Source organism: Colletotrichum scovillei, assembly GCF_011075155.1.
Source record: "Colletotrichum scovillei strain TJNH1 chromosome Unknown Contig00008, whole genome shotgun sequence".
Lineage (NCBI taxonomy): Eukaryota > Fungi > Ascomycota > Sordariomycetes > Glomerellales > Glomerellaceae > Colletotrichum > Colletotrichum scovillei.
The window spans coordinates 387,413-411,275 of NW_023336266.1; the positions used below are offsets into that span (position 1 = coordinate 387,413).

The 23,863-nt window shown below is 52.8% G+C and overlaps 7 protein-coding genes across 7 annotated transcripts; 4 read left to right on the forward strand and 3 right to left on the reverse strand.

Annotated features, from left to right (window-relative positions):
• The first annotated feature begins 859 nt into the window (after nucleotides 1–859).
• Nucleotides 860–2,677, forward strand: HER10_EVM0008500 (thyroid receptor-interacting protein 13). The gene is made up of 5 exons (XM_035478018.1): nucleotides 860–1,397; nucleotides 1,478–1,507; nucleotides 1,571–1,664; nucleotides 1,715–1,922; nucleotides 1,979–2,677. The coding sequence occupies exons 1-5, from the start codon at nucleotides 1,005–1,007 to the stop codon at nucleotides 1,983–1,985; spliced, it is 732 nt and encodes a 243-aa protein (XP_035330851.1). The 5' UTR covers nucleotides 860–1,004; the 3' UTR covers nucleotides 1,986–2,677.
• A 950-nt stretch (nucleotides 2,678–3,627) lies between these two features.
• On the forward strand, nucleotides 3,628–6,325 carry HER10_EVM0008559 (hard-surface inducible protein). Its single transcript, XM_035478076.1, has 3 exons — nucleotides 3,628–5,104; nucleotides 5,166–5,349; nucleotides 5,409–6,325. The coding sequence occupies exons 1-3, from the start codon at nucleotides 4,137–4,139 to the stop codon at nucleotides 6,282–6,284; spliced, it is 2,028 nt and encodes a 675-aa protein (XP_035330853.1). The 5' UTR covers nucleotides 3,628–4,136; the 3' UTR covers nucleotides 6,285–6,325.
• A 739-nt stretch (nucleotides 6,326–7,064) lies between these two features.
• Nucleotides 7,065–10,422, reverse strand: HER10_EVM0003324 (potassium uptake protein). Its single transcript, XM_035473004.1, has 4 exons — nucleotides 9,474–10,422; nucleotides 9,353–9,400; nucleotides 9,108–9,294; nucleotides 7,065–9,042 (listed from the first exon to the last, which is right to left on the reverse strand). Exons 1-4 carry the CDS (start codon nucleotides 9,782–9,784, stop codon nucleotides 7,159–7,161), a joined length of 2,430 nt encoding a protein of 809 aa, XP_035330537.1. The 5' UTR covers nucleotides 9,785–10,422; the 3' UTR covers nucleotides 7,065–7,158.
• A 2,341-nt stretch (nucleotides 10,423–12,763) lies between these two features.
• HER10_EVM0001838 (branched-chain amino acid aminotransferase) lies at nucleotides 12,764–15,015 on the reverse strand. The gene is made up of 3 exons (XM_035471573.1): nucleotides 14,498–15,015; nucleotides 13,639–14,402; nucleotides 12,764–13,570 (listed from the first exon to the last, which is right to left on the reverse strand). The coding sequence occupies exons 1-3, from the start codon at nucleotides 14,565–14,567 to the stop codon at nucleotides 13,205–13,207; spliced, it is 1,200 nt and encodes a 399-aa protein (XP_035330453.1). The 5' UTR covers nucleotides 14,568–15,015; the 3' UTR covers nucleotides 12,764–13,204.
• Nucleotides 15,016–15,854: 839 nt separating this feature from the next.
• Nucleotides 15,855–18,731, forward strand: HER10_EVM0011919 (uncharacterized protein). The gene is made up of 7 exons (XM_035481331.1): nucleotides 15,855–16,296; nucleotides 16,351–16,483; nucleotides 16,555–16,610; nucleotides 16,669–16,791; nucleotides 16,862–17,181; nucleotides 17,241–18,115; nucleotides 18,187–18,731. The coding sequence occupies exons 1-7, from the start codon at nucleotides 16,244–16,246 to the stop codon at nucleotides 18,688–18,690; spliced, it is 2,064 nt and encodes a 687-aa protein (XP_035331032.1). The 5' UTR covers nucleotides 15,855–16,243; the 3' UTR covers nucleotides 18,691–18,731.
• A 367-nt stretch (nucleotides 18,732–19,098) lies between these two features.
• On the reverse strand, nucleotides 19,099–20,751 carry HER10_EVM0011896 (cytochrome P450 oxidoreductase; the record flags this gene model as incomplete). Its single annotated transcript, XM_035481309.1, has 4 exons — nucleotides 20,218–20,751; nucleotides 19,860–20,158; nucleotides 19,604–19,776; nucleotides 19,099–19,519 (listed from the first exon to the last, which is right to left on the reverse strand). Exons 1-4 carry the CDS (start codon nucleotides 20,552–20,554, stop codon nucleotides 19,099–19,101), a joined length of 1,230 nt encoding a protein of 409 aa, XP_035331030.1. The 5' UTR covers nucleotides 20,555–20,751.
• Nucleotides 20,752–21,199: 448 nt separating this feature from the next.
• On the forward strand, nucleotides 21,200–23,782 carry HER10_EVM0007454 (uncharacterized protein; the record flags this gene model as incomplete). Its single annotated transcript, XM_035477009.1, has 7 exons — nucleotides 21,200–21,610; nucleotides 21,669–21,688; nucleotides 21,751–21,849; nucleotides 21,903–21,972; nucleotides 22,030–23,012; nucleotides 23,071–23,235; nucleotides 23,316–23,782. Exons 1-7 carry the CDS (start codon nucleotides 21,363–21,365, stop codon nucleotides 23,780–23,782), a joined length of 2,052 nt encoding a protein of 683 aa, XP_035330789.1. The 5' UTR covers nucleotides 21,200–21,362.
• Between the last annotated feature and the right edge of the window lie 81 nt (nucleotides 23,783–23,863).

Consider the following 23,863-nt stretch of genomic DNA (forward strand, 5'->3'; position numbering starts at 1 on the left):
GAAGGCGGTGCATCGCGGTGTTGTACCTGTTCTTCGATTCTTTGAATGATAGTGTGGTCATCTGCAGTGGGCGACAAAGAGCAAGATCATCGGGCGCCAGTGGCTACAGAGACTTGGCGTCTGCAGGGCGCCTTGAGTAACACCGTTTGCAGTACAGAGTACAGAGAGGCATGACGCCCAAAGACGCAGACGATGACAACTGATGCGCCCATCTGCGCATGGCCAGATATGGCTTCTGCAGAAAACATGTCTGGATTTGGCGCATGTACCTACAAATGCTGTGGATGGTACTCCGTCGGAAGGGTGTTTGTTGAAGTTGAAAACAACGACATGAGAAACGGGAGCAAAGAGCAGGCAGCAAAAGAAATAAAACGTCTTGCTTCAGTTGAGACTCGGGCGAAACAGTCTGCAGGGCCACTCGAGTGCCAAGATGCGGCCCGGCCGGGGGCGAGTGCAGCGCGGGTGGCTCTGATGCAAAGACGGTCGAAGAACCATCTCATTTATTTGCTTGTTCTTGTTCTGGCCGGCCGCCGTTCTTTTTTATAACCGAAACTTCAGCAAACTTCATGGAGGGAAAGGGAGCGGTGGCCATTGCCTTTGTTATCGACGGTTCTGGATTGGTTCTCCTAGTGTCACTTTTCTCTCATGTCAAAGTCTCAGTCTCGAGGTTCCCTGTATTTGGGTCTGTAAGCGGGCATCCGTACCTAAATTGAAGTGACAAACTGCGTCCGGCGACATTTGGAGACGTTCCCAAGGTTCCTCGAGACGACCCGTCCCTGCCGCCGTGGTTATTAGCGCTCGTCTTCCCGCCCCTTCCCCTCCATTTGCCCAGCTCCCGCCCTCCCTTTTCCCCAGTCCAGTCCCGTCCAGACTCCAGACTTCCAGCCCACCGCTGTCCCGCATCCCCTCCCGAGTCGCTCTTTCCCGACGCTGTGGAATTGGGATCAGCTCTTACCTTCCCCATCCAATTGGACTGCACCTTCCTCCAAACCGACCTGCATTGGATGCACCTGCCTCCACGGCTTTTGTCGGCCCACAACCGGTACCAAGTACATCGAGAAAAAGAGGAAGCAAGGAGAAAAAAAAAAAAAAGAGGGAAACCACTTCCCCGGTCGTTCCACTCCTCCCGGATTCGCCAATCGACCACGAAAATTTCGGCAATTTCCAATCTTTTCTGCCCCATTTCACGAACCCCTCCATGCCCCTCTCTCCTCCACAGACTGCCCGCCGACATCGACGACGATCTCCGAGAGCAATTGAGAGCAAGGGACATGCTCGATACACTCAAGATGAGCGAGACCCAATTAACCTTTGGTCGGACTGACGACTACATCTTCATCTCCAAGCCCAAGAAGGGCATCGCTTATGTTGAGGCCCGTTTTAAGGATGGCAAAGGTGTACGTTCTGCCCCGCAATGCTCATTTTCACGAGCTTTTCCCCCAAAGTTTTGTCGGACAATTGCTTACAATGAGAACAGCTTGCGCAGACAGACAAGGGATGTCAACTGGTATGTTCTGTTTTCTGATATGAATCTCATTGATCTCATTGTCCGTCATCTAACGTCCCTCAGCTTCTCTCGAAACTTGAGAGAGAATGGAGCGCACCCAAACTCAAGGACGACACTGTCATCTCACTTGAGGCAGACCTCTTGAAGGAGCCAGTTTGTAAGTTTCCTCATTCTCCTTTGGGATCGCATTGCTTACCATCTACATAGTCCACAAGGAGATTCCAAGCGACATGTTCCACTCTCTTCGTGTGGTTGAGTTCCAAGGCCTGGATCCATCTACTCGTGTCGTCTCTATCCGCGACGTTGCCATCAAAGTCAACCTCTACGGGTGCACTCCAGAGTCACCCTCCGAGTCGGATGATGAGTTGGTGGACATTCTTGCAAGCGCCACTAAAGTCGATGGCATCTGGGAACTGTAAGAATACCTCTCTCGACTATATCGTACATATTACTGACCTTTCGGCTCTCTAGATGCTGAATCTGATCGCTTGCTAGCTTGGTCACTGATTAAGCTACTTCATCTCAAATCAGCGAAAGGGACGGAACTACCGTAGCCGTTCCCCATGAACTGGGACCCGGCACTTTAGTTGATCTCTCCCGACGTCATCCCATACCGCCGTGCTGCTCACTGGGGGACCTCCGAGGTCCGGAAGATTGCTCGGCCGAGAACGCCGAACACCCCATCACCAGCTACCATCGTGGGCGATGTTGAGAGCATCGACTGTTATCGCGAACCCGATGATGTCGAGCCAGGAGTGTGCATGACCTAATTATGTGCATCACAAAGGCTCATTCTAGCAGCCTTAAGAACTTAAGGGCGCGACACAACGCCTCGGCCAAAGCCACACACAGCATGATCGACAGGCTCGACGACTATCTCTACGATTGACCATACGTCGTATCGACGAACTACGGCAGGACGTGTCGGAACATGCAATGGAACTCCGATGCATGGAGTTGCAAAGGTCGACGGACGATGAGTCTGAGCAACATCGGCTCCTCGTCAGCTTGAACGACATGCAGCTCTCGCACATGATATCATTATCGAGATAGACAGAATCGAGGACTTGGGTTCCTGCGTGCCCTGTCACGGTTGTTGCTACCAGTGTCGAGAGAGATGGATGCTCCGGGCGAGGTTGACGCAGAGGTCCGTCAGCTTCGGCGCACCATAAACATACTGTCATCACCGATAATGAGGTTTGGTGATGATCGTTGAAGACCTTCAACGCATGACGAGAAGGACTGATATTCGATTGAACCTCTTACGGCCTTTTGATACTTATTGGGCTTATGCTGGACTCAGTGAACGTTGGCTGTAGTCATTAGAAGTAGATCAATGAAATGAGGAATTCTCGATCCCAATAATCTCACACTCGTCTAGCCATCTTCTCAGCACATCAACGAATCACGCAATCGCATTGTGGCAATCATCAACCAAGCGATCCTCTTGAGGGGAAAGCTTGAGACCTAAGGGTCTGTCTCGTTGCATTCATCCAGGGTTGTTGCTCAGCCGAGACACAGGTCTCGGCCAAGCATCAAGATCATAGCGCCTAGAATTGCCATGCTGAACTAGCGACTTCAGCCGTCGCGTGCCGTTCCCTTCACCGGCAAATGCAGTGTTCCTAATACTGTTAGAACGAGGGGTCTAGACCAGCCAGAGATTCAGCTTCACCGAAGATGCCCAGAGTTTTCCTTGGGAGGAAAAGTGCTTGCATCTCATACGGTGAGTCGGTCAAGTTCTTTGGGGGTTCCCCGCACTTGATCTGGACGCCAAGCTGAAAATTCTAGGAACTCTCGCTTCTGCTATGTCTTGGATGGGAACCCGAAAACGGCATCGATCAATAACGGGCGGGAATGGGTCCATGGCGGATCGCCCCCAATTTCGAAAGGATGATATTGGTGAAATTCCCAATGATGAAGCCAAAAAGCCATCAATCGAATTTGTTTGAAATACAGTGTGTACGTATGATTTTCTTGTACTTGATTGAATGGATGGAGTCGTTGTAGCAGGTATCGACCTGGCCAATCGGTAGCACTTTCAACTGACAAACCACGACTTAGTAGACAACGTCGTACGACTAAACAAACCATGATTTAGTGACCCCCAATCCAAAATATCTATCAAAGAGCTTGAGAGAAGAAGCTGTTCCAGCTGCCTGCGGATTTCGACCAATCGCATGATCAGCTTGAGTCACTACCGGCGTCTCTCTCAACATGGAAATTTACGTTCTCAGTGTTTCCAGGGATGGCATTCAGCTGGCGCTAAGCAAGCCTCAAACAAACCCCCACCGCCGGAGCAACACAGTCCATGTATGCAGACACCGCTTTCGAGAAATGGAGGTTTCCGTGATACTCGCAAGTATGAGCCATGTTCTAGGAGACTGAACCTGACGAGGAGGAGATGGTCCTGGCCAGCTCTGTCTCGGCCGCTTCAGCTTTCAGGCAGACAGCCACAGGATATTTCAGCTGCCGGTAACGAAAGCCTGTCTTCGTTCGTTTCTCACGCCATACGCAAGACTTCAAGGCGGAAATGCTTGACCGCGCAATATTCTGAACGCCCAAAAATCACATAAAAGCCTTCAAAAGGACCGTGAAGAAGCATAACTCGAATCTTTCTTCAGACTATAAGATGCTCATCATCGACCTCGTTGCTCGACTCTTCTGGTTTCCCTTCAAGCCATTCAGACGATATCTCCCCCCTTCTCCTCCTTCTCCTGCACCTGGTTTCAAGCCCGCACCTCCTCGCACTCAACCTAACTCACCTCCTGCCAACAAACCCGACTCTCTTGTTGTTACCATCAAGCCTTCCAAGATGTATATCTACACGGGCAAGCTCAACTGGGATGGCGACTCTGCTCAGGCCAAGGACGAGACTTTCATAATCATTTTGCCCAACGGTCACGTCAGCAAGGATGATGTTGCCTACGTCTTCTTCCAGTGGACCAAGAACGAGTACGGCCAGGAGAACGTCAACTGGTTCCAGACCTTCCCTATCGAAAACTTCAGAAAGATTGGAAGCAATGGAAACACCGACAACTTCCAGCTCAACCACCACAAGTACAATTGGAATGTCTTCGCTCTGGACGGATACAATACACTCGAGGTCGGCATGCAAGGACCAGGGTTTAAGAAGAATCCTGTGAAAATCACCCTCGAGCGCGTCTGGAACTCCGAGTCTCACGGCGGAAAGGCTAAAGACATCCCGCTGGTCTGGACCGGCAAGGTCAACTACCAGGAGAGCGCTAAGAACGAAATGGCCATGTTCGTTGTTCCCGAGGGCTTCGGAGCCGGACGACCTGTCGTTGCGCTTTGGCAGTGGTACCGGTTCAACCTTCCCAAGAACGACCCCAACATCATCTGCTACGAGCCGACCGACAAGTCCCCGCCAAGAGTCTCGTTCGTCCAGTACGGCACACAGAACATTGAGCATGAAAGTGAGGAAAGCGTCCAGTTCAACTTCAAACATGACTACGAAGTTTTCGCCTCCTGGAGTCAGGGCAGTGGCAAGCTTGCCCTCCGCTTGAAGGAGCCCGATTCCAAGACTCCGCAGAATCTTGGAGAACTCAGCCTTTCTGGTCGTTTTGATCGCAAGTCCTTGTAAGATTTCCCGTTTTTCTTCCTCTGTATGAGGTATATGCACTAATTACTGATGAACCAGTGGCTTTCACCCCCCTGAGTCGAAGCCAGAGCACCTCAAGCTGGATGTCAGACTCCCTCAGCCTCAACCCTCGCTGCCTCGCATTACCGGCAAGATGCCTTTCCCTGAGACTCTTACGGAGACTCTGGCACACACTGCCGCGTTTGTCGACCAAGCCGGCTACCTTGCCAAGTACGCTGAGGAGGTACGTTTCCGCACATCTTCATCTTCATGATATTTTCTCATGCTTACACCGTCCCTCAGCAATTCAACGCTCTCAACGCCAAGTATAGTCTGCGTGGCCAGCAGCTGGATGCTGTCAAGGCCAAGAACGCCGGCCTTGAGAAGGCCATCGATCAGACGAGAGCCGAACTCCAAGCCGAGAGGATGAGTCTTATGGAGCTGGAGAAGCTCCTCACCGCCGCTCAACAGGCAAGAACCGCCATGGAGGCGGCGTTCAACAAGAAGATTGAGGAGATTCTCAAGGAGAACGCAAAGAACAAGGACCACGAGGACAAGGATCACCAGATCATCAAGAAGCTGCAGGATCAGATCGCCTCTGAGAGAGATAAACTCAATGACCGGATCAACAAGCTCCAACAAGATCTCAACAAGTCTAAGGCTGAGTTGATCAACACAAAGTCATTGCTCCTGACTGCCTTGAACGAAGTACGGAGCCTGAAGAGAACTATCTCTCAGTTGGAAGGCAAGTTGGAGGCATCTAACAGTGACAGAGATGGCCTGAGGACCAAGGTCAGGGTTCTTGAAGCGAACAAGAAAAAGACGGAGATCAGCTTGGGGGATGCTGAAAGAGCTCTTGCTGTTGCCAAGAGCCAACTAGAGAACGAGCGAAAGCAACATGCGAAGGAGCTTGCGGATCAAAAGGCGGCCGCCGACAAGGCTGCCGACAAGGCCGCCGAGGCCGCCGAGGCCGCCGCTAAGGCTAAGGCTGAGGCTGAAGCTGAGATTCAGAAACTGCGAGCTCAGATTCAGGAGGATGATGACTTCCATGAGCAGGATAAGAAATTCGTGGAGGATGATGAGCAGCGTAAAATCAACTTACGGAGACAATACGACGAGCTCACCAAACAGTTGGACGCGCCGGCGCCTGTCAGACCCGTCTGGAAGGGGCGTCATTAAACAGACTCTGAGGGATCCCGGATTTGGAACTGGACTTGGGAACTAATCATTGTTATTCTTTGTTATGGGGCTTTCAGTCTGTCATTCTATTTTGTATTTCATTCTGTCTTTTGTTAGCAAAGATAGTACGCTCACTTAATATTACCGCACGGGCTGTTACTACCGCAATAACGTTCGAGAGACTGCAGTATAGCCAAACATTCGAAGATTGTGGTCAACAAAGAATCGACTGCTCTCTCTACGTCTGAGGCTGGAATGATAGTAGAGTTGTCAGGGTGCTGGCCTGCAGGCAACGCAGAAATGATAGACATTAGAAAACCGAACAGGAGTGTTCCTTGGTGTTGGAAGGAAAATCTAGAAAGAATCTACAGGAGAAAGCAAGAGTTTATTATTTTTGCATCGAGTTGAATAACAGACTCGTCATGATACAGGTGATACTTACCGTCGCCATCTCAATCCTCAATGCGGCAAACAATGAGCGCAATCACTACACGACGAATAGATGGTATCAGTCCAGTACAGAAGCCCTTATCTTTGGGCACCGAAGAGGGAGGGATAATCATTACCGGCGGCTTGGACACCGCGCTGGTACTACATTAAATAATAGAAATTGGATGGGCCTTCTTTCGCTTGAACAAAGAACTGTCATGCACCATTTATTTCATGACGGCGTCAGTTTCAAGATCGTGGCTGGGTTAGCGGACTTAAGACGGCACGAGGTAGACTCTGGTTGCAAAAGTATTTTTTGGGGGAAAGATTCGATTGGAATTAAACTACGAAACCAACATATTCCAGCACAGCACCGCCATCTAATTCCAACCACACAAAACCCCTCGACATAACATCATTATGTATTTGCGTGTATGTATAACTCTTAAATCTCCTTGACAAACCCAACCTCAACAACCCGATCCATCGCCAGCCTCAGGTTCGCAATCTTGGCCCGGGTATTATCCCGAATCCACAAGAACGTACCCAAGGTGAAGCGCCGAAGAATACTCGTTCCAGTACGAATATGCATCTGTCCCTTGCCGACGATATACAACACCTTTTGCGAGTAGGCACGATCCAGCTTCGCCAGCTCGGCCGCGACCTTCTCGTCTCGCAGCTCCACGGGCCCCTCAGTGTCTTCCCACGAGCCGTCCGTCGTCGTCTCTCCGCACGCAGCGGCCGCCTTGCTCGCCGCCTGCTGCACGACAAACTTGCGCACCTGCTCGTAAATCAACGCGCCGAGATCGGGGCTAACAACTTCATCCATGAAGCCGTGGCGCACGACGAGGCGGTAGCAGCCCGCGAGATTTGCGAACCGCGAGATGTGATAGCGCTCCGAATCGGGGACGGTGGGAACCTCGACGGGGTGAAGATGGAAGAAGACCGCCACGTCGGGGAGCGCGCCGAGCTTAGAGGCAAAGTGCGTGAAAACACTGGGCGTCTGCACGCCCGTCTTGTCGAAGAAGATACCGAAGCCGCTGACGGGGGAGAGAACATCGCCGCCCCAGCGCTGCGTCAGCGCAAGCATGCCCTCCTTGTTCTTGGTGACGAGCGTGCTGGGCTGGAACCGGTCCTCGGCCTCGGCGCGCCACTGGTTCTCCTTGCCGAAGCGCCAGAGAAGGAACATGCCGGCCATGAGGGCCGAGATGAGCAGCGTGAACCACGCGCCATCGGGAACCTTGTTGAGCGCCGAGGAGAGGTAGAGGCCGTCGAGGGTGGCGAACATGAGGGCTGGCAGGGCAATGAGCCAGACTGGCAGGCGCCAGACGAGGATGGCGACGAGGGTGACCATGAGGGTGTCGAAGAAGGTGACGAAAATAACGCAGACGCCGTAAGCGTGACCCAAGCTAGTCGTGTTGTTGTAGACTGCCGTGACGAGGATAGTGCCGAGCATGAGGAGCCAGTTGAGCAGGGGCACATAGACCTGACCGTGGAAGGTGGAGGAGGTGTGGACGACCTTCATCTGCGGGCAGTAGGAGAGCTTCATGATCTGGCTGGAGAGCTGGAAGGTCGCCGTGATGATGGCTTGCGAGGCGACGATGGCGGCGAGCACAGCGAGGATCAAGCTCGGGTAGAGCATGCCGGGCGGGACGGTGTTGAAGAAGGGGTTGGTGTACTTCTCCGGCATGAGGGCGAGGTGAGCGGCCTGTCCGCTGTAGGCGAGGATCAGGCAGGGGTATGTCCAGAGCAGCCAACTCATCTGCACGGCGCGCATGCTGAATGCACCGAGATCGGCGAAGAGGGCTTCGACACCGGTGAAGCAGAGGAGAACGCCGCCGAGCATCCTCCATCCCTCCGTCTTCTTCTCCATGAAGAAGTGGATCGCGTAGTAGGGGCTGAATGCCTTGAGAACGGTGTAGTCGTACTTTACGAGGTTGTAGATACCAAAGGCACCGTTGAAACCCAGCCAGATGATGACGATGGGCGCGAATGTGGTGGCGAGCTTGGTGGTGCCGAGGGGCTGGATGAGGAAGAGCAGGACGAGGATGCCGCAGGTCGTGCCGACGATGGTGGAGGTGCTGATATCGGGCTTGACGACGGAGAGACCTTGAATGGCACCCAGGACAGACTGCGCGGGCGTGAGGATACCGTCGGCGATGACCATGGAGACGGCGAGGACGCCGATGGTCTTGAGGAAGCCTCGTGTGAATTTGGACTTTTCAATGGCGGATCGGATGCCGCGGGTGACGGGGCGGACATCTTGGGTGTTGTGGCGTTCGATGCGTACTGTTGCTTCTTCGCGGGGATCAAAGTTTGTGATGTTGGCCTTTGTGATGTTAGAATCCGTACCAGGAAGGGGAGCATTAAGTCTTGGAGGTTCATTCGACTTACAAATCGGGTCAAGAGGGAGTAGCACGAAAAGGTACCACCCTCTCCCTCATTATCGGCATGCAACACGATGAAGACATATTTGACCGTGACCATGAGAGTGAGAGACCAGATGATGAGAGACAGAACCTGAATGAGGTCGTTCTTGGTGGGAAGATCAGTGAAGGTGGACGAGTAGACGTAGAGAGGACTAATCCATTGTTAACAAAACAAGGAACTCCCGCATATGTTTCTTGATATAGACTCACCTGGTTCCAATGTCGCCGTAGATAACACCAATAGACTGGTACGCAAGCCTTCCGAACCCGTCAGCATGTTACTCTCCCTCAACTCTTGACAAATAGAGCGCGTCACGGCCAAACAACATACCACATCAAGGTCGTGCCAGTGAAAACCTGCTTCTTCCTCCCGTCATCGCGACGCCAATCGTCACCACCATCATCAGCCTCGGCATTTGATTCCCTCGTAATAGCGCGCGAGAGGCGGTTCGAAGCGACGCGGTTCAGGTCGCGGCTCGAGTAGATACCGCCGGCGATGCCAGAGCTGGAGCCTCCATCTGGACCGGGGCGCGGGAGCGTAGACCACTCGTCGACGGTCGAACCGGACTTGTGCTTCTCGAGCTTGTCTTCGATTGTGATTCTAGGAGCGCTCGGGGTTGTTGGGGTGCCTTGGGCGTCCATGCCAGACTGGAATTCTATTTCAGGGGGTGGAAAGGTTGAGAAATGGGAAAGGAGAGGAAAAGAGAAGGCGCCGGCGTAAAGCACAGCGAGCGGGAGATGAGACCTAACAAAATAGCAGGATCCTGAGGGCAGAGGATATCTAGCAATGTGGTAAAAGGGGAACGTCACAAGAACCAATACACGGTAACATTGCTCAGGTGAAGATTGGAAGGGCGGGATGCGACTTCTTTAAGTCCCGGGAATTTGGAATGACAGGGTCTCGATGTTTCTGGGTTGCCCTACCCTAATCGCAGGATTAAAATCTTTGTCTCAAAAAGACAAAAGACAAAGACGGCAAAGTTGGATGAAGGAAGGGGAGAGAGTGGGGGTGCCATGAGGGATCTTGGTTCATCTTGCCCATCTTGGGGACCCTCGAAGAGAGTTACAGAGGCAGGCCAGCATGGCGGTCAAGGCTAGCCCGGCTAGTGTAACGGGAATTTCGATGCATCCTTGATGAAGCGGCCCTAGTACCGACGCGGCCTCTACCTTTTTGTCAATTAGCCCCGGAGAGCAAAAGCCACCGGGCCCATATTAGCATCGAGGGACGACTGGGTGGTCGACAACGACGGCCATCCCCGGGGGTGGCATTCCAGGAATCCAGCCCACTTGTCCCCCTTCCCACCTTTCTTGACGTTACCCACCTCGGGGCCTACTTGTGAGATCCCATGTGGCATGTGGCGTGCAGGTTTCCCATCTGCACATATATGCACGGGCTTATCTGTGAACAGACGGGGATGCCCCTCCCCTTTCTGGTGCTTATGAGAAAGAGTTTGATGACAGAAACAAGACTGTCACAAGCTTTCTTCGATAATGGATGGGGGTTGGCCTTCGGAAGCGGAGCGGCTATGACTAGGTGCTCTTCCTTCGGCTCTGGGGTTGGATGGGCTCGTGTAGTGTACTTCAGGCGAAGTGCGGCAAGGTGTGCCGGGTGGGAGGAAGGCCGGACGATGCAGGTGAGGGAACGAGCGCCCGCTGCCATGTATGTGCCGACCTGCTCTAAGTAGGCTGTATCTATCCAGTGGTGATGATGAACGTTTTTTCTGCGAGACTGCTTGCGAGTAGGTAGACTGGGTAGAGGGGCCGGCTGGCAGGGGTAGCTTGCGTAAAGGTAGGGGTAAAGGCGGCTCTCCTCCAGTCAAGAAATGGTGGGAGGGCACGCAGTACCTAGTGTGTTTGACTCCCTTTTCGAGACTAAGAATGCGGTGTTCGCGGGGCCCGTAAACATAGTTGAGTTGGTGGTGTCCATTTGTACACTGCCATTGAGGCAGCTTCAGCGGCTTGGGCAGCCAAAGGATGAGGCTCGAAACATTTGGCTTTCCATGGCAGAAAACGGGCCACACTCGCAAGAATGATGACGGCGTCTCTGCCCCTCTCTCTAGCAAAGCTTGTTAAAGGTGGGATGCCGCTGGCCATGTTGTCTCTTGCTAAGAGTGTCTAGCGCATTTTCAGCTCTCGACTTCTACACCCTCTCGCGATGCTAGGTCTGTCTGAGCTGTTCGTTTTCTCTGCCAGTCTGACCTGATGTTGCTGCACGTGCCAGTGATCCAATATGCTGCCAAGCCCTGACTACAGTGAGTCTGTGAGACCAGTCACCAAAGGTGGGATGAATCCTTGGCCCTTTACTTTTTCCCTCCGAACAACTAGAGCCAACTTGCCAAGGCGGCGCCCAAAAGAGCCAAGCTGCGGGCGTAGGGGAAATTGATGTTGACGATGTGGTCCGTGGATGGATGGGGGGAATCCAGGGAAGTGAATACCCAAAGAAGGATGGGATCTGTCAGACTATGGCCGGGCTCTGCTGTTCAACTTTGAAGCAGCAGCATAATGCCTCACCATATCCACAGTCCAACTCTGGCCACTTTACGCCGGATGCCGGTCTTTGCCGTACCTAGGTAAATGGTCCGGGCTGTGTAGACTGTAGGGCATGACTAGGCGGTGATGGGCAGAATGACAGACCTCGGGAGGTTGGATTTCTAGCTTTAGGGTGAAAGAGAGAAGAGAGACGGGGCAAAACAGAATGGAGGGAAGATGGGCGTCGGGAGGCAGCCCGAGCTAAGACGCTAGGTTCTAACATAGTAGTATGTACTCCGTACCGTACTCCGTGTGTATCCATAGGTAGTAATAGTTGAATGCAGACAAAGAAGGGAAAGTGGTGGGAGGTGGGAGGATGCAAGCGACACGCCCGTAGCTACCCCTGCCATCCCCGGAGGGTTTCTGCGGGGACATGCAAAACAAGTGGATCCTCTCGATGATAAAGTGGACCCCAAGTTCGGAGGCAAGAACGGGTATCTGGCCCCACCCGGCCGTGTTTGGTTTGTTTAGAGCTGCTAAGCTTCTGCTAGCGCCCGCCAAGCGCGCCGCATCCATTTCCTTAACAATTTTGACGAGGTCGGCTATCCGCCCTAAGAAAAGGCGACTTTGGTCATGACAATCTCATCTAACCGAAAAAAAAGCCTCATATTTGAGTCTCTCTGTCAAACTTTTTGGCGTGAGGGAATTTTTGGGCAAACATGGTCCCATTGGACCGCCAAGACATTGCTCACTTTTGTTTGCCAAGACTTTTCGTCTCTCCTCCCACTCTCCTGTCTGTTTATGTGTACGTCTGCGCCGGCTAGTTGTTTGCATAGCCACACGGGATACTCGATACAGTTGCCGTACCCATCATCTTTTCCTGGTTTCTTTTGCCTTCCCATCCCATTGACAGACTGGTTCACAGACGATCAATACAGCTGATTTGCCCATGTTGATGACAACTGACAGATCCAATCCAGTTTACGCCCGCGTGTCGCGCCTGGCACGGACTCTGGCGATGCTGGTAAGATTGCATCGCATGCCTGACCGTCCCAGACTACTGGAATCAAGCCAGGGTGAACATTGGTCTGTGACACCCGTGATGCCATGAACCGAGAGATACTTACTGTCGGTTGATCTCTCTTCTCTCCGTGACCTAGCTAGGGCAATGTCCGATGTTACATGGGACTCGCGACATCTTGCTTGCTTGGACCACCGCCAGTCGCATCTGTCAACCCAAAACTCAATCTTTCTTCGGGACTCACTAATATGTAGAGTAGCCCGTCGACTTCCAAGCAGCCTGCATCGCATGGCGCCGACACCATGGTACACCGCCCAAGCCAAACAAGCGTGACAAGATGCGCATCATTCTTACGCGTGGTCCGGTAGTCCGTCCATCTGGGTCCAATCATTGCTCTATTTCGTTTTGCCGCTTTTTGTGCTTTTAACTGATTTACTCCACTCCAACCAAGCCCTTCCCGAAACATATGTACGCCACAGGAACTATGCCACTATCGACAAGTCCAGGCGATGATAATGTCGTATCACAGAAACGACTGAGCCTTCCAACATCCTCTTCCCTCGAAGAGCACCCTAATCCATCTGATCAACAGTCTGCGCAGACCCATTCGTCTTGGCCTGCCCCACAACCGCCGTGCCGTCCGCCTCGCTGACGACAAAGTTCCAGCCAAACTCGTCCTTGAGCTTGCCGAGCTGGATAGCCTGCAGCGTCGACAGAAGCTTCAGGCAGATATCGCCCGCCTCCTCCTGGCTCTCGGGGATGAACGTTACCGTCTCCTCGCCAGCCTTGGCGCTGCTGACGCGCTCCTGCGAGCTGCCGGCGAGGGACTGAGGGGAAGAGGCGTCGACGCGCCGCGTGATGGAGCGGATGGGCACCAGGGCTGCTGCCGTGCCGGCGGCCATGACCTCGGTGAAGGTGGGGAGTTCGCTGTACTTGATCTGTTGTGCATCTTAGATTAGCATAGTCCCTTGAACTTTCCAAGGTGGTATAGATGTTCAAGACTTACCACTCGCTTCTCGACCGCCCAGCCGAAGCTGCGTCCAATATCCTGGATACTGGCACTCGTCACGCTGTCAATAACGCACTTGGAATCCGGTACGACGAGGGTAATCTTGTCGCCCTCCTTCTTGGCACCAATGAAACCACTCGTGCTGAACTCGTCAATCTCCTCGTGCTTGACACTGTCCAGATGCAGCGTAATTCCGTATCCCTCGCTCCTCGCGCGGTCGCTGAAGCGCAGCACGGGCGCGTAGTTTCCGCCCACCTTGGCGTGTCCGGTACCATTCGGCGCAGCGCGGTCAAAGTCGTCGAGAATCAGCGCGTTAACGGGGTGGCTGCCGTGGTAGACGCCCGTGGGGATGACAAACACGGCGAAGATGTACTCCTCGGGCGGGCTGAGGCCCAGCTGAGCGGAGGAGCCGTAGAGCTGGGGGCGGATGTACATGGCGGCACCGGTCTCGTGGGGTGGGACGTAGCCGGCGTTGAGGGAGACGGCGGCCTTGACGGCGGCGATGAAGAGGTCTTCGGGGACGCGGGGCATGGAGGCGACGTCGGCGGAGTGCTGGAGGCGTTTCGCGTTCTTGTCGGCGCGGAAGATGTTGATTTGCTTGTCACCCGGGGCACGGAAGGCCTTGAGGCCCTCGTAGGCTTGTTGGCCGTAGTTGAGGGCGGGTGCCATGCCGTGGATGCGCATGAAGGGGTCGGCGACGAACTTGAGGGGCGTCCATTGTCCGGTCGTGACGGAGTAGGTGGACTCGATGTGGCCGTTGACTGTAGTTGAAGACGTTAATGTGTGGTTCCTTGAAGAGAATGAAGGTTGCAGGAGAGGAGGGGTTGGAGGGGCAGCAGTGGGAGGAAGCTCTCACCTTCGCGGATCTTGAAGCCGACGTTGGACCAGTCAATGGTGTTGACCGGAGGGGGCGGGAAGGCAGCCATTGTGAGTATCGTGCGTGGTTGAATCGAGGATCGTGGGTTCGCGGAACGCTGATTCTGTTGATGTTCGGGACTCGCGGAGGGGTGGATGGCGGGGTGACTCTTAAGTCAATTGGGTTTGACAATTCGATGTGGTTCGATGCTGACGAAAACTGATATCCACTATGGATCTCACGTAATAGCCTCCGTAAAGCTGGTCTCAACGCAATTCAATGGAACATTGATCGTGGAGGGGGAAATTGGGTCAAGAGTCATAATTTCGTGATTTCCTTGGGCAGAGTTCAAACTTTTGGAGGGGCGCCGATCTCGGGACTGCGGGGTGCCCGCCTCCGCCGTGCGTCTGCCCTTTTTGGTGTGTCGTGATTGGCTAATGGCTTACTGAGATGGCGGGGCACCCCCTGGCGCTGCCTCCGTCTGCCGGAGGGCCGCATCTGCCAGACGCGAGGGGCCGATGGGATGGTGGTAGCCAATATTTGACAGCTTGATGGCAGCTTGATGGTAGGTAGACTATCCGTGATTAAGTAGGGTCCATTCTGTTGATGTGATGTCATTCCTGTAGTCTTGCACACGCGACAGCTGCAGGATAGACGGTCGAGGGCACGTGTAGATCAGATGAACTCTGCCGGCGTTGAGGGGAATATCTTGGGGTTTCTGTTTTGGTGTCCAAGTATAATGCATGCATGTTGTGTCAGGTCTGCGTACAGGCTGCTCACACTCTGTTGAATTTACTGTCAATCCATCGAATGACAAGAGCTCAAAATGCAGGTCTTCATATGAGGCTTATGGGGAAGGCACATTGATCGGAGCGGCCCGGTTGATGGCTTCCACGTGGGCCTCTCGCTATGGGTCTTGTAGGTTCTCAAGATAGATAGTCATGTCCGCATAGGGAGTGCAATCGAAGAGGCAGATATAACCAACCACTTCTTCTTGTTTTCAAGGAGAGGTCTTTAGGCTCCCTAGGTTCTCTAAGGCAAATTTGATGTTAAGCAAGACCGAACGGAGTTCCTGTATTAAAGTCGGGTATATGCTGCTCAAGGTAACACAACATCATAGAAGAATGCAGAGCTGAAGAGATGAACCTTCAACCACTTGGAACAGACCTCGTGATCGGCTCTCGACGGCAAGGTCCACGAACTTGGGTTGGAGAAGGAGGAGAAAGTCAAAGAGGAGTCTTATCAGCGGTGGGTCTTCCCCACGACCGGGATGTGTCACCCGGGCCGCCTGTTTATCAATTTCCCTGCAAAGCAAATGTGCGGGGACAGTCCAGTCTCTGCCATCTCCCATCTGCCACCCATTCATCCATGGTTCATACCCATGCGAGCCCATATCATGCCGATAAGACGGGTGGTTGAATCCTTAACCACTTATCGCCCAAGCATTAACGAGCTATCTTCAAGTCCGAGTCCAGCCCGAAGACCCCGGATTACAGACAGAGCATAGACTAGGCTGGGTTCAACTGCCATAGCGACTGAATTTCCCCTAATGGAACATGTCTCCCGATAGTAGCCTCATACATCTTGACGACTCAAACATTTCCACGTACGGGAACAATACATCTCATTGACGCGTCTTGGATCATCCTTCACTGCGGAGCCCGAACCCTCCCCTACAGGAACCCACCTTATCGCAGCAACACCAGCCTCTACCCTCTGGGGCTTCTTGACGTCTCCCTTGTGGTGATGGACGATGCTCGATATGCCAAACGAGCACGCCAGGCCTGCGAGCCATGTCGGTACGGAGGATCCGTAGTTCTTGCTATTCATCAAGAGTCTAACAATGACGATAGTCGCAAAAAGTCAAAGTGCCCAGGCGAGCGTCCTACATGCTCATATTGTGAGCGACTAGGACAACAATGCGTTTACAATGCGCCTGGCGGCGAGGTTCCAGACTCGCAACTCACAAAGCACAACAGAGAGATGGTTCGTCTTCCAGGTCTATGTCTGACTTAAGAACCCATGCGACAGTGCTGATTCGAGGTCCGCTTGGTTAGGAAACCCGACTCAATAGTCTAGAGGATAAGATGGACCGCTTGATCCAGCATTTGAGGTCTGTCCGCATCATTCAACAAGCAGAACATCCCTTTCACGTTTTTAACATGAAGTAGTCCTGTGTCACATCATACCCAACCATCCGTCACATCTCGCCATGTGCTCTCACCAAGACTAAGCGTATCTGCAGAGGAAGTAGGCCCAAAACCAGACTCAGCTCCTCCAGCATGGAGTCCTACGTATGTAAAATTCAATCATGCAATCTAACCGATCCTCTTCCCATACATCTGCTTATATTCGACAATCTAGAAGCCCATCAAGTGCCGCCGAGGCGCAGTTGATGGACACAGGACGTCGCTACCTCTTATGGTTCCACGCCCAGCCCATCACCCTCTTCGCTGAGGAGACCTTTCTGCACTCTCTCGCCTCGCGAGATCCAGAGCTAATCCTATCGCTCCAAGCCCTCGTCCTACGATGTCCGCCAGGGTCCCTCACGAACCAGATCAAACAGCAGGTGGACGACCTCGCAAGATCGGCCCGGCGCATGGTCATGGAGCGAGTCACGGAAGGGCGCGTCGAGCTGTCGACGCTGCAGTCTTTATGTCTCCTGAGCATGTTTGATTTCGCTAGTACGTGTTCCGATGACGAGGTCCCCCTTCATCGTCCCCCAGCTGACATTCTCTCGTAGCTGGTAACATAATGCAGTCCGGGCTCAGCATCACCACGGCGAGCCACCTCGCACACAGCATCCCACCAACGAATAACCCCAACAACGCCCAAGAGAGGAATTACTGCCTACGGACAATCATCGTCCTCCAGCATCTCCAGGGCTGCATTATGCCTGCTCCGCGGCTCATGGGCGCCCTTCCGGGCTCCTCTTCCACCAACAGCGGCTCCCACGTCCTCGGTCTCACAGCATACTGCGGGATCCCAGAGTACAACCTCGACGACAACCCAGACAAGAACATCTCCACCGTCGCCTCCGACTTCTGTGTCGTCTGGAGAATGGTCCGCGTCTACGCCTCCTCCAAAGTCAGCCCCGACGCGCCACCGCCCTGGGACTCTCGCTCCGACTATTCCATGGTCCTGCAGAGTCACCACGATATTGATTGCCGGGCGCCGCAGAGGTTCCGCTTCGCAACAAACCGCATCGACCAACAGAGTCCCGAGTCTTTACAGGCGCAACGGCAGTATTGGATTCCCTTCCTCTTCAGCCAGTTCGTTCACGAGACTATCCCATGTCTTCTGAATCACCCTTTCTTGCTGTCCATGCGCCTGCGGCATTTTCGCCACACCATACCCGTACATTTCATCCAGCAGTCTTTTGAAAGTATGAACCGGACTGCCGGCTGGATCATCTTCTTCTTGGACGTCATTGAGAAGAAATCGCTGCAGGTCATGGACCCGGTCATGGCGCACTGCGTCGTCATCGTGGCGACAATTCATCTACAGCACAGTTTCGTCCACGACCAGGTACTCAGGAGCAGAGCAAAATCAGGCTTCGAAAAGTGTATGAACTTTTTACGAAAAACAGGAGCCGTCTGGCCAAGCGTCGCCAACATGGTACGTCGCCCTTTGCCCCTGTCCAATTCACACTCTCAAACTCCTCATAGACGGAACTAACCATCTCCCAGGCAAGCAACCTCCGACGCCTCCAAGACAGCGTCGTAATGAAGTCACCCCCCGATCGCGGCGACAACACCTCTCAAAACCGCTCCTTCTCCATAAATACCCAGCTCCTCTGGGACCTCCTCATCTACGACCGCGCCTGTCGCCCCGACGCAGGCTGGGACCAGTCCATGTTCGGCGCCACCCTCCGCTCCGACGCGCGCGAGCTCTCTACCGAGACGGGCGCCGCTGAATTTGACCTTGTCGGCTCAGCCGGCATCTCAGGCCACAAGGCTGTGCCTAATGACGTGGGTGTGTACGCTCCCAATGACGACATTGCGCCTGTGTCAATTGCAGAACAGGCCCCTACATCGTCACATCTAGTCGGGCAGGGGCTGGGAGATATGGGACCTTCGTTTGAGGATATCTTTTTCGAGGGCGTAGGACCATTTGGGGACCAGTCGAATCGGTTTATTGAAGCGAATGATTACGGGCGAGCGATTGATGATTGGTTGAATCTTGAGAATTAGCACATTATCATGACAAAACAGCGTACAGCAGCAATGACCACATTTTTATTCATGATGAAGTCTTTTTGATGCCTCCCGAATCGCACGGCTCAGTCTCGTCCAGCGGCAGATTCCATGTTAACTCAGGAGGCCCCTAAGCGTCCAAGTGCTGAAGTCATAGCCTAATACATTGACACACCGCTCCAGCAGTATCACCGGACACAAGGAGGCGATATACCTTCCCAGCTTGGAATCATCACCAGGGATCGAGGAGCATTGAGTTTGTCAACACATCAGAAAAGTCGCTAATCAATTTGTACCCTCGCGAACCCATAATCGAGGCTTCAACCAAAATCATGAAGTACTCAACAGCAAACGAAACGCTAGTCTACAATTTAACCTCTACTATTCTCGCCCATTACCAAGTCCTCACCAAGCCAACCCCTCAATCTGCCCCTGCCCAGCCCCACAATCAAGACTTCGACAAAAAGATACATCCTCCCCCGTCTTGTCAGAGACATCATGCTTCGGTGTCGCCGGCCAAATCTCGCCGCCCTCCTTATCTTCTTGCTCCTTGTGCCGCATCACCAGGTTCCGCGTAATCTCCTGGAAGAAGAGCGGCCCCTTTTCTACGCGCGGGTGGAGTTCCCCGTTCATGAAGACGCCCGCGTTCAAATTCTTCTGCGCGCCGTTGCAGAGATCTTTATCTTCGCGGAGGACTTGTTTGAAGAAGTCTGAGATGTAGTTGAAGGCTTCGTCGGTCGCTGTGTTGTGGCGGTAGACTTCGTATTCCATCTTGGACTGAGTTGATGAGACTGGGACGCAGCGTTGAATGTACATGAAGTCCGGTCTACGTAGATGAATATGTCAGCTCTTGCTCAAAATCTCTCTTCTTCATACATAAGAGTGCCTGATTCTCGAAGGAGAAACTTACGTTACGGTCATGGATGCGTTAGGGTACAGGTAGCAGCTGTGAATCCCCAGACCAGGAACAGTCTCTTTGTCGACGTTCCAGTGCTGGATCCAGTTTCCTTGCGTCTCGACCCAGTACCTTGTCAGATCAGTAGTAGCAGCCACTGCAGGGTGACCAGTCTGGCAATGATAGCACTAAGTTTTGATATCACAGTCAGCCTCAAGATCCAGAGAACACTAAAGCTCTCACAACTCAAGGATTAAAGCTTCAGACGTACCTCATTGTAGTTATCCGCAAGCGTCTTCCAGTTGTAATCACCCAACATGTCCCACGTGTGATCAAAGTGGTAGTCATCCAAGTTAAACCCCTCCAACCGCGGCTGCGTGTCCACCTCGGCGAAGAACTCCTCCCATGGCACCGACGGCTTCTCCGCGCCATCCAGATTTACCCAGATGAAGCCGAGCTGATCTACATGGACATGAACCTTGAAAAGGCTGTTCTTGCTTTTATCGAACGAGGGCAGCTCTTGGTACTTAGGCGCCTTGGCCAGCTTGCCGTCGAAACCATACGACCATGCTAATGTATCAGGGTAAGCATTATACATTCTGACAGATAGAATCTTGCTGATTACTTACCGTGATAGTTGCAAGCAAGCACACTCATATGTCCGCTGTCCTTTTCCACCAAGGGATAGGCACGGTGTCGGCAAATGTTGTGGTGGCCCCTGATCTCGCCCTTGCGGTCCTTGACGAGAAAGAAGTTGAAGCCCGCCTGGGTAATCTGCACAAAGTCGCCCGCCTCGACGAAGCGCGCCTTGTGAGAGACGAGCATCCACCGTTTAGAGAAGATGGCTCGCCTCTCTAATTCGTACATGGCTGGAGAGCGGTACCATATCGCGGGCAGAGCACGGACGGCCTTTGGCTCGTCGGGTTCCGCTGCGGCGGAAGGTTTGCTGAGGCCGAACCAGCTCATATTTACAAATATAGGTACTCTGGGACAAAAGATAGAGAGACTTTTGGGATAAGTGATTGTCGAATGACTTTGCTGAACTGGCACTGAGGTGTATTAGGTGGTTGGACTAACAGAGCGCGAAGGAAGCTTCGTCTTTAGATTACGTTTATAGTGGTTTGCGGAAAATGTTGCAATATTCACTATTTGTAACAATACCCACGATCCCTGTTCATGATAACGACTCCGCTCTCCGGAGTCTACTCCATCGCTTCTAGGTATGCAATGGGGGATCATCCCTTCGAACGCCGGACTACGGAACCGAGAAAGTGGGGACGGACCGGGCCTCCGGATCCATTAAATCGGGTGGATTACCCCGATCCAGGAGATAAACGTCCTTGTCCGCCTCCGTGGCGTCCCTATCTTGAGCCATTGAGAAACTCTATACCTATCGGCTTGTTATTATTGTCTCAGATTCGATTTGCTTAGAGGATACGGAGGTTTGATGTTGCAATGGGAACGACGCCCGTACAGTTTGTTCTTATCTGCACTCCGCGCATCACACGGGCCGTCTCCGATCACTCAAATCACGCGCAGCCATCTCTGGCCCTGCTTGTCCACATCACTCAATGACAGTCTCTGAACTTATCAAAATACCTTACCTGCATTAAACTTTGACCTGTGACACTACATCATTGGCATATCAAACTTATCTCTACACTTTCTGATCTTGATCCTAAGACTATCATAATCTGGCACCTGCAATATCAATCACCCTTGCAAACTTGATCCAAATCCATTGTAGCACCTAGCAGAGGCTCATGACCTTACAATGACGGCGAACGGTAAAGTAGAATCGATTGCCAACGGCGGCACACATCACACCGCCAATGGTGTCAACGGCCGTCTGAATGGCAGTTATTCGGCTGCAGAGGCACCACACAGCTTAAATGAGACCTCATCACATGTCTATATGAATGGCACCTCTAACCGTGTCAACGGTAGCTACGTTGATCAATTCGACGATGACGCTTCCAAAAAAGATCGTCAGCGGCTTCGCGTAACCATCATAGGTGCTGGGTGAGTAGACAGATCCATGGAATACCAGAGAGAATCTTGGCTGATGGAAGTGTGACAGAGTATCAGGGATCTCGATGGGTTAGTCTTGATAATTCTCACTGGCTGCTGTCGATCCCGTGGCTGACCGCTCTAAACCATAGCCTACAAACTTCAAAAGCATCTCAAAGAATATGTCGAGATACATATCCTTGAGAAGTCACCAGAGCTTGGCGGGACTTGGTTCGAAAATAGGTACCCAGGTTGGTGCCCCCTTTGTATGACCTGCAAAGACGATTTCGCTCACTTTCCGTAGGCTGTGCATGTGATGTTCCAAGTCACTGCTATCAGTTCAGCTTTGCGCCAAATCCCGACTGGTCACGATTGTAAGCATGGCACGTATTCGAGCAAGTAGTCTCCGGCAAACTAATTTAATCACGCAGCTATGCTTCATCTCAGGAGATCCAGGCGTATCTTGACGGCGTAGCACGCCATTTCGACCTGCATAAGTTCATCAAATTCAACACAACAGTGACCAAAGCAGAGTGGTCGGAAAATTCTGGTACATGGTCTGTAAACACCGCGGATGGATCAACGCTTGTATCCGAGATTCTCGTCAACGCCAGCGGCATTCTCAACAATTTCCAAATGCCGAATATTGAAGGGTTCGAGAATTTTGCCGGGCCTGTGCTTCATACTGCCAATTGGGACTCGTCCGTAAACCTGAGCGGTCAACGAGTCGGTGTCATCGGGGCGGGCGCGAGTTCCGTTCAACTGCTCCCCGAGATCCAGACAGAAGCTCGCAAAATCAGTGTCTTCATCCGAACACCGTCGTGGATATCTCCGCCGGTAGCCCTGCCAGAGGCCAATCGACCCGGACACACATACGGCATAGACGAAAAGAAGGCGTTCAGAGAAGATGAGAGGGAGTATCTCGAAACCAGAAAAGGTCTAGAATCTCAGTTTAACGGAATGTTTCAGGCCTTTTTCAAGGCGAACCCGGAGCAAAGGACTATGCGTCAGCGTTTCGAGACAAGAATGAGGAGTCTCATTCAAGACAAGACTTTGCAGGATCAGCTCGTTCCCAAGTTCGAAGCGGGGTGTCGACGGATCAACCCAGGGGAGAGGTATCTACTGACACTACAGGAGCCCAATGTCGAGCCGGTGTTTGACGGAATTGAGAGAATCACGTCCAGCGGTATCGTTGCGGGTGGTGTGGAGTACCCTGCCGATGTTTTGATCGCTGCGACGGGCTTCAACACCTCATTTCGACCTCGTTTCCCGATCCTTGGCCGCAAGGGCGTCAACTTGCAAGATCTGTGGGCCAATGAGCCAACGTCATATTGCGGGACAGGGGTCTCTGGGTTCCCCAATTACATGGTCTTTCTAGGCCCCAACACACCCATTTCAAACGGAAGTCTCATGGGTACGTCGTCATTTGAGAAGATGTCATTGTTGTTGAGCAACAACTAAGATAGTTTCAGGCCCCATCGAAGCGACGGGAGACTACTTCATCAGAATCCTCTCAAAGGTCATCAGACAACGCGTCAAATCTTTTGACGTGAGACCAGAAGCGCAAAGCGACTTTGATAAGCATACTCAAGAGTTCATGAAGAACATGGTGTGGACGGGCACATGTCGCAGTTGGTGTAAGTAAACGATAACCTCCGAGCACCAATCACGCTCTCAACTTGAGAAAATCGCAATCCCTGACAGTGTGTACAAATAGTCAAGAAGGGCGTCACAGGAAAAGTCAGCGCCCTCTGGCCAGGAAGTTCCCTTCACTACATGCAATGCTTGGCTGAAGACCGGTGGGAAGACTACGACTGGCGCTACGACGGCGAAAGGTACTCGTACTGGCGCGAGGGCTTCTCCTGGATCGAGCAGCCCGAGAAGGACCCACTCGGTATTGACCAGCGGGAGTATGCGACGTCCATGACTACCATCCCTCACAGGTCTTCTGATCTCAGCTTCTATTTGCAGAAGGCCGAGTCTCTCCCGCCGGGAGCGGTTGTGTTTGTCCCTCAGGCCCACGAACAGAAGCAGTATGTTGAAGGGGAATTGAGACTACCGAGCACTATGAAGGAGTCTGAGAAGAAGGGAGTGTCAGATGTCGTCAAAGACCAGACTTGTGCGTCTGCTGAGAGCATTCAGACCATTGAGGCTCTTAGGCCAAGTGTCATGGTCCCGGTCTAGGAGGAAAATGTGTACCTTCTTTGCAACCGCGACCGGACTCTGTTAGCATAGGCTTCTCGGAAATACTAGAGACTAGAGAAA